Genomic DNA, 17,283 nt, shown 5'->3' on the forward strand with positions numbered 1-17,283 from the left:
ACAGGTCCAGATGGTTTAACTAGGCTGTAAGCAAAGCACTGAATTTCAAACATGGCTATCTTCAGTCTTATTTTGCATTTAATAGTTTTCATCTTTTTTTCCTTTATACGCTGTAATTCTTCAAAAATATTAACTTATCTTTATTACCGTAACAAGGAATCTAAGGTTACTCACTAAAGTTTTTCAAGTTGCTGTGAAATATACATAGCTTTATGACTATATATGACACACTGATGCAAACCATAAAGCACTCAATATGGACTAATTTCCATATAACTGGTAAAGCTCCCCACAAAAAAACTGTGCCTGACTCTTTACACTTAAGTCATTTATTTCAGGCAGAATTCCACTAAGTTCAATGAAGTTAACTGATGTACATTCATGTATGTGGCAGCAGAATCACATCCACTGTGTCTTCCATAAAGAATCCGAATTTTCCTGAACACAATCTGTAGAGGCACAATTTTTAGTACATTTAATGGAATAGCTAAATTTAAAAATATTCAATCCTAATGAATAGTATTTCATCTTAATTAAAACACCTGGACATCCTGGAGCTCTAATAAATTAATGAATCTGCAACAGCTTCTTACCCAAAGCCTCTTTATCTATAGCAGAAATAGTGGGGGGGGAAAAAAAAAAGAAAGAAAGAAAAAATGTTTATTTTTCCCTTTGAAAATCAGATCTCCTTTTGATTTCAGTTCCTCAGGGACCCATTCTACATTTTCGCTGTTTGACAGTGTTTTGCAGCACAGTCACCAACAGTAACACAAAAACACCTTACTGCATGAACTGGGCCATCTTTGAGCATAAGCTGAAATACAGATCCAACAAAACTGTCAGCAAGATTCAGTAGGTCCAGCAAGAACTTCTTGGCAGCTCTTACCCAGAAGTATCTATTAGTAACAGTTACTCTTTGCCAGCAGCTAGATTTCTTAATCTCAATGACCAGATCGGATTTCAAGGCTATTCAATCCTATCTTCTAAGAGCCAAATGACATTCTGTCATAACTGTTCATATGCTATAGCCTTTGCATACTGTCTTTATCTCTTAAGACACACAGGCATGTCCTCCAAAATTAGGGTGTTTTATTTTACCAGCTGCCCCATGGACTTACCTCACTTGCTCAATGCTAGAGTTTTAGGAAGGGCAGCAAGTCAGTGAAAATCGTTTTCAGTCATTTTTCAGCAACGTCCAGCCTGTTTCAGAATTTTTGTATTTCAGATATTATCTCAAAAGAGATTTATTTAACAGCAGAATCTGCTTCAGGGCCTCAGCTGGGACCTCCACACCCAACAGAAGTGGCTATTACTGCGTTGCAGCAGGTGCAGGCTGTAAGCTTAAAAGAATCTTATCAGATGCCCTTTTAAAAATCTGTTTGTTTTGGAGTTTTGACATTCACTTATTCTTTATTGCCCAACCATGGTATTTCTGTAAGTTCACCCTCCTGAGACAACCCCTCTCTTTCAAGAATCAAACACTGTATGCAGGGTATGGAATCTGACTCACATATATGCTGTTGCCAGTTAGGACACTGACAGTAAGCAAACCAGATAATGTTGGGGAAGGAGAGGTGTTCAGAAGATAAATTTGGTTGCAATTCCTCTCCATTGACTCGTGCCTCAGAAAACCCTTAGAGCACAGAGAAGGAGATCGTGGAAAAAATAGCAGCTGCAAGTGCAAGAAGGCTGGGTTGATCTATTATCACATTCCTCAAATGTCCAAATGTCCTCTTTATAAAGACTAAGAGGTGTTTTACCCAATCTTGTGGTAAGAGCTGCAAAAACAACCAAGCTCTAGTTTTACATGTTCTTCTTAGCTTCCCACTTGACGGTCCTGCCCAAATTCAACCTCCACTATATTATCCTGCACATTATCCTCTACCTTCAATTTCCTTGGAATGTACGAATCTACCCCAGGAATCCTTGCAAGGTAAAACAGGGCCAACACATTTAGTTGAGAATTTTGCCTAGAATCAACAGTTCTACATTCTTACTTCACGAGGGTCTTCAAAATATCCTCTGGGTAGATCTTTAGATGAAGCAAGCCCCCACCGCTCCCTGCGCTCTTACCAATGAGCCCCGAGTAAGCGAGGAGGCAGTCAGCGTAGTTCTCCTTCAGACAGCTACTAACAGAGCGTGACTCAGGCTGGCAGTTTGTGAAAAAATCTGCAAGGCGAGATCTGTAACACGAAGAAAAAGCGTATCTTTAAAAATCAAGCCTGCAGGCATTCTTACCTTTTACAGTCTTTTCATTTCTCGACAGCACTTAGTATTTTTTAACTTAAATATACGTTGGACACGTTTCAATTGATGAGGGTCTTTTACCAGAATCCATTTCTGAAGCCAGAACAACAAAAAAAAAAAGTCTAAGAAAACAGCAAAAAGAGACAAAATGACAGGGAAATGTGTGCCCTTTACTAAAAGAAATACTCTGCATTTTCATGCCAAAAAAAAAAAACACCAGAGACACATTTTATCACGAGTGGTCATTTTGCCTGGACCTTAACTCTGGAATCTGTTATTGTGTAGGAACAGAACACAGTTTCTGCTGGTTTTCTGATTACACAAAACTGTATGATTGTGCTTCCAGAGCCCTTTTACTCCATTACCTGAGGCAGAACCTGCTTTAGTACTGCTCTGGCTTTCCAGGGAATGGGTTTACCCCTGCTCTGCACCGGCCTGGAGAACCAGCTGGCTGAATTGGTGTTGCAGGCAGATCCAGATGGCATGATCTGCACAGCCCCCTGGAGCAATGGTACTGAGAATCTATTTGTTCTTGTAAAATGTGCATTTATCCAAAGTCTACAGCACTGAGCCCTGGGCTCAGAAGAAGGGAACGTGTGCTCTGCATTCAGTTCTGCTTCGGCGTTATCTGTTATCTTCATTTACCTCAGTTACCCCATTTCCAAGAGGGGAAGAGCATTGCTTACATACAGAAAGTACTTCAAGACAGGGGCTGAACCTATACTGCAATTAACAAGTTATTACAACTTTGGAAGTCAACAGAAGAGTTCCTAACAGCCAGGAACAGTTCTGTTAATTTGTACTTTGAAGGCCACACAACACTCCCATCCAGGCCTGTAAAGTTTGAGAGGCTTCACTGAGCTAGGGCAAGGTGCACAACCTACAGTCTCTCTTCTTTCCATCACAACTTGCTCTCCTCAGCTGTGCTGGTGCTTTCAGTTGGACTTGTAAGCCTCTCAGAGCAGTGATTTTTGTTTGTTTATGAAGTCATTTAGACTTTTGACTCCACGAACAAAATGATTTCACCTCCTTGCTTTGATTTTCTCCTCTGTGAAAATGGATGAAAGCGTTCTCTTGCTTAAAACAACTCAGAGTGATGCTTCAGGATAAGGTGTTTAATCTTTGCAAAGCCTTTCAAAATCAGGATAGTATCACAAATGTATTTCCAGCTCTGCTCCAGCATTATGTAGATTTGTAATAGCAGTGGTCTTTTTCAGTTTTGCAGCAAAAACACAAAAGTTAGCAGAAACAAGTGATTTGCACAGATTTACTCTAGTTCTTGGCGTGCCCCAGAGACTAATTATCTTAGTTTGCTTTATTGTTTTACCTATCTCAGAATGGGAAGGGATGTACGTCATTAATTGGCCTGAAAATAGTGATGGGCAAACTTCAAAAGGTTCACAGGCTTAGTTTGAGAAGCATCCTATAAATAGACTGCATGCAAACTGCACCTGAACTCATCTGAGCTATTCTCACGACCTCTTTTCAGACCCATCCCTAACTGTACCAACAGCAGCAAAACCACTGTTGCCTTCAAACCACAATAATCTGTAAGTTTTTTACTCCCTCCCTTCACTTATTTAACCACTTAACATTGTGATAGACATCTGTACCCAGCTGCCTTTAATAGCTTTAGAAAGTAAAGCACTCTGCATATCCTTCAAGATGCCCTATATGTATACACTATTAATTTCCCCAAAGTCTGGTGAATATATACTGTATTTATCAGGGGACAGGCTAAGAAGAAATGGATTACGAGGGATGGGAAGGGTTAAGTAGCACCTTAAATAGAGTTTGGGCACGAAACCTGAAGTCACTGTGATGTCTTTGTCTCTCAGTCAATAATTAATACAGCTGGGATCCAGTCTTCTGATCAACTGAGAACAAAGGTGGTTGACAGTTCCTAAGGTTTTTATAAATTCTACTAATAGCTTCTGTTTTATGACAGAAGACAGCATATTAGATCTATCTACTATGAAAAACCTCTGCCACAGTAAAAGGAGCAAGCCCACTGCATGTGCAGTATTTCTATGCTTTTAAAACAAAGTAGCTCCTTGGATTTTAAATTCCAGTATCCATGTAACACCAAATAAGTGATTCTGGAACTGAAATTACATGGTCAGCATCTTGAAAATCCTGAAAACACTTCTTGCAATCATTTCATCATTTTTAATCGTCTAATTCTCCCCTAGATTACCAGGAGCACTGGTCCAGAGATCATTTAATAAACTCCTCTTCCCCAAATGTTTTTAAGTATTGATAAATATGGAATAACACTGGTCATTTACTACTCAGTCTGCCTAACGGATATATTTGTTGTAGTAAACCCTGAAGGAGGCTAAAAATTGCTCTGCTGATCCCTCTGCATACAGTTTGATTTCTGTGTTCATTTCTGAAGACTTTTTGTGGTCATAAAAGGTAATGATCTGACAATGTTGCACATTTAATATGCCAAATATAGTTCAGAAAGCTCTGGTCCAAGCATTACTGGACATTGTCACGCACATCCCCTCTGGTGAGTCATCCAAACTTCATACTACCAAAGTACTTACTCCCTCGTGAGCTCTTAGCTACACCTGATATTCAAGTGGATTCATTTCTACTGGAGATAAAGTTAAGGTCAGCAAATAAAAACAAGAGACAGACATCCATCTATCATAAAGTATCTCCACCAGTAAAGACGTGCTGATTAACACTCACTGAAAACCTAGCCTAAGATATTTCCAGGAGAGGGGCACTGATGAAAGTGCTCATCAGCAATACCAAAACAGCCATACTGCCATTTACTTAAGAGAGAGAGAAATTAGCCTAATTAGAAGTAGCTGAATCATTTATAATAAAGTAACGCACATGATATAAAAAAGCATTTGAGTAAAAGAGACGATCCATTTAGGCATGTTAATAGGAAGCATTCAGATGATAGAAGTCCTATTAAAAAAATGCATTTTGTGTTAACTTTTTATGTTCTTTCAGCAGGAAGCAACCTGTGGGTAAGGCATCTAACCCCCAGAAGTGCTGTTTGGTCATCTAAAAGACAAACTCAGCTGGAAGCACGTGTGCCTTCCAGTGTCCACGGTTTCACATGTGCAATGTACGTGCACATATCTGTTTACTAGGTGGCTGGATAAAAAGACAGGCAGTTTTTATATGGTATACATTATGTAGCAGGGCTGCATTGAAAAGGAACAATTTCTTTCTCCATGTAAGAATCGCAAATCCTCTTTGCACTGAGCAGCATTAATGATTTTTCCCTTCCCTTGTGTGAAAAAAGAACCACAACAAACTGAACAAACTGAAAAGCACCACCCAGAAATCTTCTTCCTAGGAAGAAAAAAATTCTTCTCTTTGTAAAGCCAAAAAAAAAAAAAAAAAAAAAAAAAACCCTCAAGCCACAAGTTAAATGAGTTCTAACTTAGCCCTGGAAAATCTTCTCAAAGTGAACAGCAGATCTTCTGGAACGCTTACTTTAAATAGTTTGCATACTGCTAACAAAAAATAAGAATAATCCTATTGGCAAATTCAAAGAAAATCTGCTCAAACAACAAACAGTCCTTCTGCGGAGAGAAAAAATCTCAAACCTGCTATTCTCTAAGGCTTTGTATTAGCACCAGTAAAAGCATTTGTAACAGTTAGGAATACAAAGAAAACAAAGTTAATTTGCGTTCCTTATGATACCAGTTCTTCAAGCACTCAGTAGAGTATATCAAAACTTTCAAATTTTGCTTACAAATAAGGTTTGTTAATAACAGTACTGAGTCTAATCTGCATAAAATGTTTGAGAAAATTTAATTCTATATTAGGACAGCTTGTTGCATAGGCAACATTGATTAGATTTTTACTAAATTTATTCTGAAGGTTTCACAGAAGTTCTTTGATGTTCTGAAATATGCTTTGATATTCATCAGTTCTTAATCTTTAAAGTTCACCAACTCAACCTCAGTGTTGGCTGCACAGAAATGGAGGTTGCAGTATCTGAAAGTACAGTAAATGATGATGTCGATGGCAGTATACATCTTCAGCTGCTCACTGGCAAAGGCTGAAACTAATAGAGAAATCTCACTTAGCTTTGCCATTACAGTAGTGATCTTCAGACTGAGAAGGATGCTGAATCTGGATCTCCTGCTGACCACATTCACATGCACTGTCATTTCCAACTTCTTTCCTAGGCTGTGAAGGCTGCTGTCCTCTGCATTCATCTCAGTGAAGGCTGAACATACTCACTACCACTTTACATTGCTGCTTGTGTTTAAGCAACTATTTGTGGTTCAACAGCAGTACCATAAAGGGTATGAAAATGCCAAAGCTGAATGACTGTAGTGACTAAGCTAATTAGTTAAAGCTGCTCTAGCGTCTAGACACCATTTGGTAGATGTAGTGCAGTCACGTAAGAGAAGTGCTGCATCGATATTCAAAATAGAAAAGAAGTATATATCTGACACTGAAAAATTTCAGACTAAGTCAATGAATATGTGTCACGGTGATAAATGACACCATTATAGAAAGAAGAAAGAAGAGAAAAAAAAAAAGAAAAGAAAACAAGCCAGAATACTTGTTCTTTTCTTTTCTATGAAGGGTCAAATGCAGCCTCTTGCTCCGTACCTACAAATAGCTCCTGTATAGCTGAGGTGGTGCTATGTCTGTAATAGGGGCAAGAGGGCTTGGTATATGTCAAAACTAATGGGTTCTTTGTTGGAGGAGTTTTTCATTTTCTCCTTGTTTCATAAACACACAGTGAGTGGGCAGCAAGAAAAAAAGGCTAAGGCTACATAAAAAACTCTATCAAGCAGTGAACTGAAAAGAGCCTCAAAGCAGCTCCATCACTAGAGAGACAGTCCTCCCAGCACCCGGTGATTGAGAATTGACTGATCTTTGAAGATTTTTTTTCATTAAAGGTACTAGAACTGTGTAATACTAACATATATCATAGCTCCTTAGTTATGGACACACACTACTGAGCACCTGTGAGCAACTACAAATTTTTGCAGTGACAGTACCTGAGAGGGCACGAACACCCCTGTCCACCCACGGCTCTCCCCCATCTGCCTGCAGCCCAAGGCCCCATCCCGGCCCGATTCCAGCCCCTCCAGGCCATCGGTCGCTGCTCCAGTGACATTCAAGGTGCTGCTCCCACAGCCCTTCCTGCCCGAGGCCACACTGAGCTGGGCCACCTGTGCCTGTCCTTGGCCAGTCCCTGTCCCCAGGTGCCAATGCCCAGAGCTGAGGCAATGGGATGGTCCCTGGCTGCAGGCCTGGCCCTCGCTATGCCCTGTCATACAACTTGGCATTTGTACTTTTTTTTTTTTTTGTGATTAAAAAAAGGCATTTTGAGCATTTGTACTCCTTTTTGAAGGGTAGAAAGAGTTAACATCAGATCCTTTGGATCCAAGACCTGGATACCGAAAGCAGTTTCTCTCATATGAGCCAAACCAAATCTTTTGTAACTCTGGCAGAAACCATTGCAGGATCTTGGACACCACATATCAGCTACTAGCTGGAAGAAGCTGGCTTTTATCTGGTTTTGCTTCTGTTTTTTCATTTCAAATGATTTGAATCCTAAGCCCACGCAAATATTTGATTCTGGATTTCATTTATCTTTGTAAATTGTGTTGTTTATCTGGAAGTAAAACACAGACACTCCTCAATTACATAAAAGCAGCCGGTTCAGGTTGTGGGATATCTGAATGCAGAAGCAAAGAGCAAAGACCACACAAGATTCATTGCAAGGCCTCTCAGCACCAAGAGGTGTTCACCACCCAAGGCATCAGGCACCAGAACCGCTCCAGCAGAGCACCATGCTTCACCCCAACCAACTGCTGCCTCACCATGTCCAATAGCAACCACATAATGCAGGCCTCCTGCCTACAGGACATCCAACTTCTCAGGCAGTGGGGAGCTGCCTGCTATAAAGCCAGTCATGTAAAATCCCAACATTTTCATCAAAGCCTACCAATATTTTAAAATTAACAATACACTGTGTTCTCTCAATTTTTATACTAACAAAGCTCACTCTTTTTCTGATTAAAAACTGCTCTAACATACACACACAGCAAGCTCTTGTTTTATTTTGTATCTTATAAAAGCATATTTTTTCTTAATGCTATCCTTTCCTCAAATTATCTGCTAGGATCCCATTACATCTTTTTACATGATGTCTGCTACAGCAAATCAAAAGACCTTACCAAAATACTAATCTCATAGTTTATCAATGTTAGTTAAAGCCTCTAAGTAACACAGGGTCATATGTTGAAGTATTTATCATTTAATATATTAGGTCTCCTCTGGATTTAAGAAAAACGACTAAACTCAAATGCAATTCTAAATAAGTATGATTTATTTGCAATTGGGTAGAATAAATATTTTTTTTGCTTCTGACCTTCTGTGTAATAAAACCAATTTTGAAAAATATGGTGCAAACCCTGTGCACAAGGTAATGCAATAAAGAATTAGAACAGCGATTTTCTGATGCAGTGACACAAAACAGAATTTTCTCTTTCTGTTTGCAAAAAAAAAAAAAATTACCTCAGACCACATTTTAGAGGCCTGTTTGAGAGAACATCTGGAAAGCATTCTGCAGGAAATCAAACCTATATTAAATATGTTTTGTGGGGCTCTGTTTCCTTGCATCGACTTTAAGCATGCATAATGTGTTTCTGTCTTCTCAGCTGCAAAGAAAACACTTCTCTGAGCATCTTCTACAAAATGATAGGCTGAACTGTCAGACCATGATTTCTATCAGGGGACAGAAGATGGTAAGATTTCTATGTAGTTTATCTGTAACAAAGCTCTCCAATAACATGAACAAATCCCCTAGCTATTTTCATAGTACTGAGAGTTTGTATATTTCCATTTTATTTCATTTCCTTTATTCTGTTTAATTTTAAGTTTCTAAATATAAATGGCTGTCATGTTTAAAGACGTCCAAGCCTCAGAGTCTCTTGATAGAACGTTACTCAGGAAAGAACTAGTCTGCCACAGAGAGAGTTGCTCTCACTTCATTAGCTGGGCAGACAGGAGTATCTTTGAATTACAGATTGAAAACCTAAGAAAATCACTGTCACACTCAAAAAGCAAGCCAAAGAAATTAATGCCACTGCAAGTCTTTGAGTGTGCCACTGGATGCTGAGGCGTTTATTAACAGCTATAGCAAGAGAGCACAGCAAAAGGATGTGGTTCCAAGTACCTGAGAAACACATTCATTACAATAATATTCTCTGTAACCACATGAATAAACTGTAATAGAATATGGCTCAAGTATGAAAGTCTTGTGGAGTATAGAAACAAAGGGAAAAAAAAAAAGCTTCCCATAGAAGCATATAGATTCTCTGCTTACCAGAAAAGTTCCTGTTGGCAAAAATATGACCCACTGTACCATCATGTTTCCTAAGGTTACACAGAGATTGTTTCTGAATGCCAAAATCCCTTAGTGGCACTGAGGGATGTGCAGTGGCAAAGTATCTCGGTGCCCCTTTGCCCCCTGAGTCATTCCTGACTAATGGGAAATGGGTGCCCAGTGCATCTTTGCATTTGATTGTGCATAGTCTGAAGCCAGCGTGGCTGAAACTCACCCTGAAGCTACGCTAAAAGCTGTTCTTAGCTCGGGAGTCAGACAACAAATATCAAATCGGAACAACAGTATATAAAAGCAGATTAGAGTCTCTTTTATGAAAAGCTTTTTGGCCATGCACAAAACAGCCCCATCAAATGGAAAATCCCCAAGTTTTGGCACAAGCAAACCAGTATGGCATTGATCTTATTCAACATGTTTTACTTGCTTTTAGAAGAGATATGTAGATGTTAAATGCTAGTAAGAACATCACTGGTTTACAGAATGAAGTTGGAAAACAGTTTTTACCACTTAAGGATGACATGGATGTCCTAAGAGTTTTTGTTTGTTTGTTTGCTTTTTGCCTCCACTGTCAAAAAACCTGAACATGGCCACTGAGGCTAAGAGAGCTGACAGCCTGTGACATATCCAGCTGCTTACAGAAGTTCCTCTGAAAGACATTTTCTGTTTTCAAGAATATTTTGCAGGGCTGCATTATGCCAGATACTGAGACATATCTCCAGCATTACACAGCGTCTAATTAGAATACGGAGCAACTGGGAGGACACCAACTGGAGTTTGTGCTTGAAGTGGAACAAAAGAAAATGAACTGAATATTTAAATCAGTGAAGTTTTAACTTAACAGAGGTCCGAGTCAAATAGGGTTTACAATACGACAACTTCTTGTAGTGATTTATAGTAAGTGCTCAAACAAATTTACTGTAAGCACAAATATGTGAATGTTAGGGCATCTATTAATAGTATCTTAGGCAAGGGTCACAGTCGCCTCACACAGAAAATTTGTATTCAACAGCGAACACACATCTGAAAACTTTCCCTATGTCATCTGCTTTCAAGCCAGATAATCAGAGTGTAGGAAACCACTACCTTCTGTGCTGAGAAGTCTTTGCAGATATTGGTACATTTACATACGGCTTCTACTTAACAGCAGTTAATCCACCGGTAGCATAGCAATGCTTAAAACATAATGAAAGCAATGCAATTTCTATTCAGCAAACATTAAAATGCTAAAATTTGAAAATATGCATGCTGCTGTCACTTGTTCTGTTGAGAAACAAAGTTTTATTTTTAGTTCTAGTGCTTACATTATCTTGCAGCTATTTTAATAGATGAACTGCCACCAGAAATATTCTCTCACTGGGGCCTGATGTAGAGTGATATAAATAACCTTTACAAAGTCCAGCATAATGGAATGGTAAAATCAGTTGACATTCTTTTAATTAGCACTGCCTGAAGATTTACCTACACAAAACAGGAATAGCCAAATTCACCCCAGGAATAAATCCACTGAAGTCACTGGTAAATGACTGGAGAGAATATCTCTGTTATTCACATTAAACACACAGTGGCTCCTTGCCCGCAGTACATACACGGTTTAAGGTAAACGGGGAAACACGTTGATTTATTAAAGTCAATGCTATTGTGTGATATGTATCTACTTTCTTTTCCTCTGCAACAGCAGGTTAGCCAAATCTGACAGAGTATATATTAAAGGGGATCAAAAATGTCCTCCTCAACAGATTTAACAGATTAGCAAGTGGAAGCTACTCATGCAAACCAGTGGATGCTGGACTGCTCTCTACAAAAATCTCTCAATTAACAACTCAGTGAACCAGTTGTGGCAGTACTCTTATTGGAACCTCATCCGGCAAAGCAATTAAGAGCTTGCTTAACCATAAAAACACGAGTTGCTCCAAATGCAGATTCTATTAAAGTTTAATATAAAATCTAATTTTCCTGGCTTTCAATATTTTTGACTAAACATGGGTAAAACTGTTTCATTAACAAACATGGTTTCATCTGTCCTACATGATAAAGAAACAAGAAGGCCAAATTCCCCCTGCTGTAACCCCTTTCTGGATCATGTTTCTAATCAGTACTCTTGGTTTTTGTACTATGTAGGCAGTTTTCCTTTCTCACTTAGAGTAAGAAAACAGATAAAATGACACACAGAGATGAAGGGCCACGTTTGGATGATACAAATACCCCCAGCTTCTTAGAGCTGTAGTATACTTGGTGGGTGTGAGTACTTTAACCCACTGAATTGTTTTGGTTAGCAAGAGCCTGACACAGAAGGTTACTTATGGTAACCATATATGGTCTATAAGAGTGTAATCATTTGTATTCATGTTTATTTTATGATTGTTATATGGTCACACACATTTACTTTATTCCCTCTTTCACTTTCATAACTCTGTAGACAAGTAATAATGAATTATCAGCAACAGAGTTACCTCTAATCCTTAAAAATAATCAGGGAGGAACAGCAGGACCTCAGCGTCGTGAGGGATACTGCCAAAGCTACACCATGCAAAACATCAGGCAGCTGAACCAAAGAGCTCCGACAATGCTGAGGCATAGCTTCTGTTTCACAGATAACAGGCACAAAAGAAATACACTACCTTTCCGTGGTTACTGGGTTTCGGGAATGACTGGAGGCTCTAGCTGGCTGCAGACATGCTGCTCGGAGCGTTTCAAGCTTGCGTGCCAAAGGACCTCAGTGCGAAGATACTGTGTGGTTACTGCTTCTTAGAGCATAAAACCCCCTGTGCTTTAGGATTTCCTCCTCACTGTTAAAGCATAAAGCGATGTGAAGGTTTGGTGTGGGAATGCAACTGAGCTATTTTTCTAATTGCTATATCCTTGCTTGCATCTTTGCTTCTTTTGGAAAAAAATGTCAATCATCCAGCAAACTTTTAATCTTCAAGACCTTCTTAAGCAGAACAGAGGGAGTATAAATAAGGACTGGCCAAGCAGATCTTGGCATCACAGAATGAGATCCATCTACACTTTAACAGGGACAAAGCAGTCCTGGTTTGCCGGGTGTTCTGATTTTTAGATTCTGAAGGGATTTATGGTTATGTTTTAAGGAGGAACTGCTTGATTCCTTCTGAGGTTTGTTCAGAGGGAGGAAATTTAAAATGACCTTTGTTTACTTGATGGGGGAGGGGAGATGAATACTATGTCTATTTTACTCTGCTAATGAAAGACATCAATGCGATGAATCATGTGAGGGAGTAGAAAGGAAGAAAATAATACAATATTCCAGGCTTTCCACTTTACTTTTCCTTGATTTGAAAGGTTTTTGCTTATTTTGCAGAGACTGCATTTTTTTTTCCCCAGGCTAGCAATTCCTCTCCTGCCCCAAACTCCAATACACCCTCATATGTCTGCTGCCAAGCACACCAGCTTCTGTCCCACCTCCCCCTAGACCACATTGTCTGAATTTTCTGAAATGTGGTAATTCCTCACTAATTCTTTTCTTTTTTCATTTCTGTAACTATGATACATCTAGCAATACATACATATACATACATATACATAAATATATACACACATATATGCATATATAGATGCATATATATATATACGTACATATACATATTCATGAAATATATATGTATAAATCATTCTTCTCCAAGCACAGGCTGGGTTCCAGATGTGAGGTACGTTTGTAGGCATGCTGCAGTATACGGTCTGAAAGCCAGATTTGCCATTTCTTCCTTTCTCACTTGGTCACATGCAGCCAGGGGCCTTTCCTAGCCAAGCCCCAACGCCATACTCAGAGAGCACAGGGATCTGCTTGCAGCCCCATTCCAGGCAAATGCTGTTACACTGCAGACATCCTGCATCCAGAGCAGGGTTAGCCAGGCAGCACAGGAGGTTTCTCACCCACTCCCTGTACATATGATACAGACACAGCCTGCAAGTCTCTAGAAATCAAAAGCATCCCTTTTCTAATGTCCTTAGTAAAATTATGAAAACTACATGTTGTCCTGCTTTTGCATTCCAACAGCAAACAGTATTCTCAAGGAGACGTTAGACAGCTTGGAGTGCCCAACTGATATAAACACCCCAGAGGGATGCAAACCCTATTCCATTAGAACTGTACCATTGCCACTGTGTCCTTCATGACAGTGCTCATTGAGTGTTAGAAGCCCTACATCGAGAGCCAGTTGGAGACCAAGCAGTCCAGCCCAGCAGCTGGCCAACTGCCTTGTGACCAGCAGAAGCCACAGGGCTCGGGTGGGGAGTGGGCACCAACATTTCCCTCTCATTTTCTGAATCACAGACGATCACTGGACTGAGGCAGGATATTGAGGGAGGAAAAGAGCAGAGCACAGAAGAGATGTGAGGAGGGACTGTAAGCAGCTGTAATGGAGAGGGTTCAAACGTGGCAGAGAGGCAGTGAAAGTCAGATAATGATTGAGAGACCTAGGAAGAGGAGATGAAAGGAGGCTAAGCAATGGGAAGAGGCACGAGAGTAAAGGGAGAAAGCAGGAAAAATAAAGTGAAGTCTGAGAAAAAGAAAATTTGAAGAAAAGGGCCTATTTCTGTTCCACCTCTTTTCTGTCCTCCACACATCCCTTGAGTGCCCTCCTCCCTGCCACCTGTTAACAATGTAAGTGGAGACAACTCCCTGCTGACATGAGAGTCTGGGTTCCTCTCTTCTACAGCAGGACACATCTCTTCATAAACTTGCCTACAGTGTTTGACCAACCTGTCTCCTGGCAAATCTTACCCTTTACCCATGAGGGTATAGGGTTTGCAGAGTGTTACCAGCTATGGGAACACCCAACGTTCACCTGCAGAGAAGCCACTTTTACATACAGGTACTGGCATGAAGCACTCATTGATTTGCACATGCCTTATGGAAAATGAGCAGAGATATAAAGGCTCCTTTTTCATGGCAAATTATCATTAAAAAACGCCAACAGAATATAAAGAAGGAAAATGAATTTCTTGGCAAGTTCTGTATGTTTTAAAGAAACATGGTAAGCTGAGCTTTTGTTCTGGCCTTTACTGTGAACGAGCTATTTTGTGCACTGATAAAAATGTTTGTGAATTGACACACAGGGTTCTTCTACCTGTGCATTGCAGATGTCTTTCAAACAGAAATGAATGGTTCTTGAACCAAATAGGAGAACTGAATAGGAGAGGTGACCAGAAACTGCTGACAGCAGTATCCCCAGATGATCATACCGGGGTGAGAATGGGCCAATGAATGCTAATGAAAGCACATATAAAGATTTAGCGCTCTGAACACTGAGTATCAAAAATAACATAACTGTGGTTTTATTTGGAAATTGGTCAAGAACTACTTTTTGGCTGTTTTGCCACCATTTTGAGCACAGCAGTGCTGAAGGACAAGAATCTTACTTTCTACAATAGATCTTATGTAAGAGGAAAAAAAAGAAAACAAATACCTTTCTTTTCAGATCTTTACAGCACGTGACTGAATTGGTACTCCTCTCATTGTCTGTTCTTTCAGTAAGTCACACGTCTGAATTGTTATCATTCTGCTCAGCTCCTGATGAACTTATCCAGAAGATAGAGGACGTATGCAAATTCAAAACACCGATTATTAAAACCAAAAACCCAAGCTAATGACTCACACTTCTGTTATTCAAAGGAATTGGTATTTTAAAATACTGTCAAACGTGATGCTGGCAAAAATGAAGCACGCTGTTCTGTTTTCACAACAGAACGATATTTCTAAAACATGCCAGTCAGCCTCATGGAATTTAACTGGTGGCTGAAGCCATCAGAATAGGAAGTTTCTCAGGAGTTTGAGCTTTTCCAGGGCAACTGGGGAAAGTTTTTGACAGTAGAACAACTTTTCTTACAAGTTTTGTTTATATTCACAATAAAATGAATTCTAATGGTTTCTTTCTGCTTTTTCTTTCTAGTTGTTTTTAATTTCTTTTCAGTTAGAATTGGCAGGCATACATGAAAGGTATGCCTGAAAGCCTCAAATCCATTTCAGAGTGGGATATGGACTTGGATATAAGGAGAGGCAGCATAAGAATGATAATGAAAATGAACGATTCAGTATTTTGATGAAGTTGAAAAGTTAAGACTATTTATGTAAGCCAGAAATTATTTGCATTTCCTGACATTTCTGGTCCCCCTTTTCCCCTTGATTAACAGTTTACATTATATAACAGATGGATGAATGAATAGAAGAGAAAAAAAAAATAACCGACATGTCTTCCCACCTCAGTTAGTGGTACCTGCAGTTTGGCTGAATTGCTCCCCTCATTTTAATTCTGTTTCAAAAACAGATTCAGTGAGATTATGATTCAGTGACATTATGATTCAGTGATATTTACGGTCTGCAGTTCAAGAAAGACTGAGAGCTTCTAGAGAGAATCCAGTGGAGTGCCACAAAGATGACAAAGGGCCTGGAGCATTTCCCTTATGAAGAAAGGCTGAGAGTCTAGGGGCTGTTCAGCCTGGAGAAGACTGAGAGAGGATCTTATCAATGCTTATCAATAACTAAAGGGTGGAAGCGAAGTGGATGTGGCCAGGCTCTTTCAGTGAGAGCCCAGCAGCAGCAGGACAAGATGCAGCAGGGACAAGCTGGGACATATGGCATTCCATTTGAACATGAGTAAAAAACTCTTTACTTTGTGGGTGACAGCACTGGAACAGGCTGCACAGAGCAGCTGTGGAGTCTCCCTCTCCGGAGATATTCAAAACCCACCTGGACACTTTCCTGTATAACCTGCTCTAGGGAACCTGCTATAGCAGGGCTTGGACTGGATGATCCCAAGTGGTCCATTCCAAACCCCTGCGATTCTGTGCATCCAAAACAAAGCTCTTAAAAAGCATCCCAAACTGAATGTTGGAGTACGTATTTGCATGGGCCCACATGTATTTTATAAGTAATATGGACAGATTCAGAGCTCTCATTTCTGAATGACCAGCATTTGCAAAACACTTGTGAGAGCACTTTCAGAAATGTTTCAGAACTTGTCCCCCTTGTCTTCCTTAGCATTATGAAGAAGCTCTAATAGATGTAACAGGCATGCAAACAACAGTTTCTAAATGACTTGGTTTCACTGTAGTCAGAACACAGCCTCAAATTATTCTCTCATTTAGATACTCTTTCTGATTTCAAAATGAACAAGAAGTTATCAGAGTTAGAATTATATGTCTTGTGACTACCACGTTTAATTATTCTAACCACGTCTGGAATTATTGCATAGACTGATATTTATCAATGCCAAAACTTTCAATAGCAAGGAGGGGATGTCATCTCTACTTCCCTTACTTTCCTCCCCTGCCCAAGCTGCTGTTTTCCTGTAAATCACTGGGAACAAACCACACCACCTCCCTCTAAGTGCACAACAATTCAAAGAAAATGCCTTTCACTGTGTTTTAGATGAAATGGAATAGCTCTACTGCTGATTTCCCCTCTCCTGGACAGGAGAGAGAGAAGGCACTAACAATGCTAACAGTTCAAACAGCCCATGAGGCATTAATAGGGGATGACTGTCAGCATCCTGTAACACTTGCTGCACCCCAGGTGCAGCACCAAGTGCTGTTTTTTGCTGACCCTGCCCCAGCCCCACAAAGTTTGCCTGCCCATGAGTCCAAACATTTTAATTTGGCAGTTTAAAGAAGAACAGCCATGGGAAGAAACTCTAAAGAAATCCATTTCCACCCCAGCATCGACTGCAACTGTG

At 39.9% G+C, this 17,283-nt stretch overlaps 1 protein-coding gene across 2 annotated transcripts in view; it reads right to left on the reverse strand.

The window, feature by feature from the left end:
• GFRA1 (GDNF family receptor alpha 1) overlaps nucleotides 1–17,283 on the reverse strand; it is a 142,336-nt gene that overhangs the window by 37,226 nt on the left and 87,827 nt on the right. For both annotated transcript variants that reach the window (XM_040702278.2, NM_205102.2), the window contains exon 5: nucleotides 2,074–2,183. In XM_040702278.2, coding sequence (XP_040558212.1) covers nucleotides 2,074–2,183 — 110 coding nt within the window. The remainder of the gene's footprint in view (nucleotides 1–2,073; nucleotides 2,184–17,283) is intronic.

Source organism: Gallus gallus, chromosome 6 (genome assembly GCF_016699485.2).
Source record: "Gallus gallus isolate bGalGal1 chromosome 6, bGalGal1.mat.broiler.GRCg7b, whole genome shotgun sequence".
Taxonomy (NCBI): Eukaryota; Metazoa; Chordata; class Aves; order Galliformes; family Phasianidae; genus Gallus; species Gallus gallus.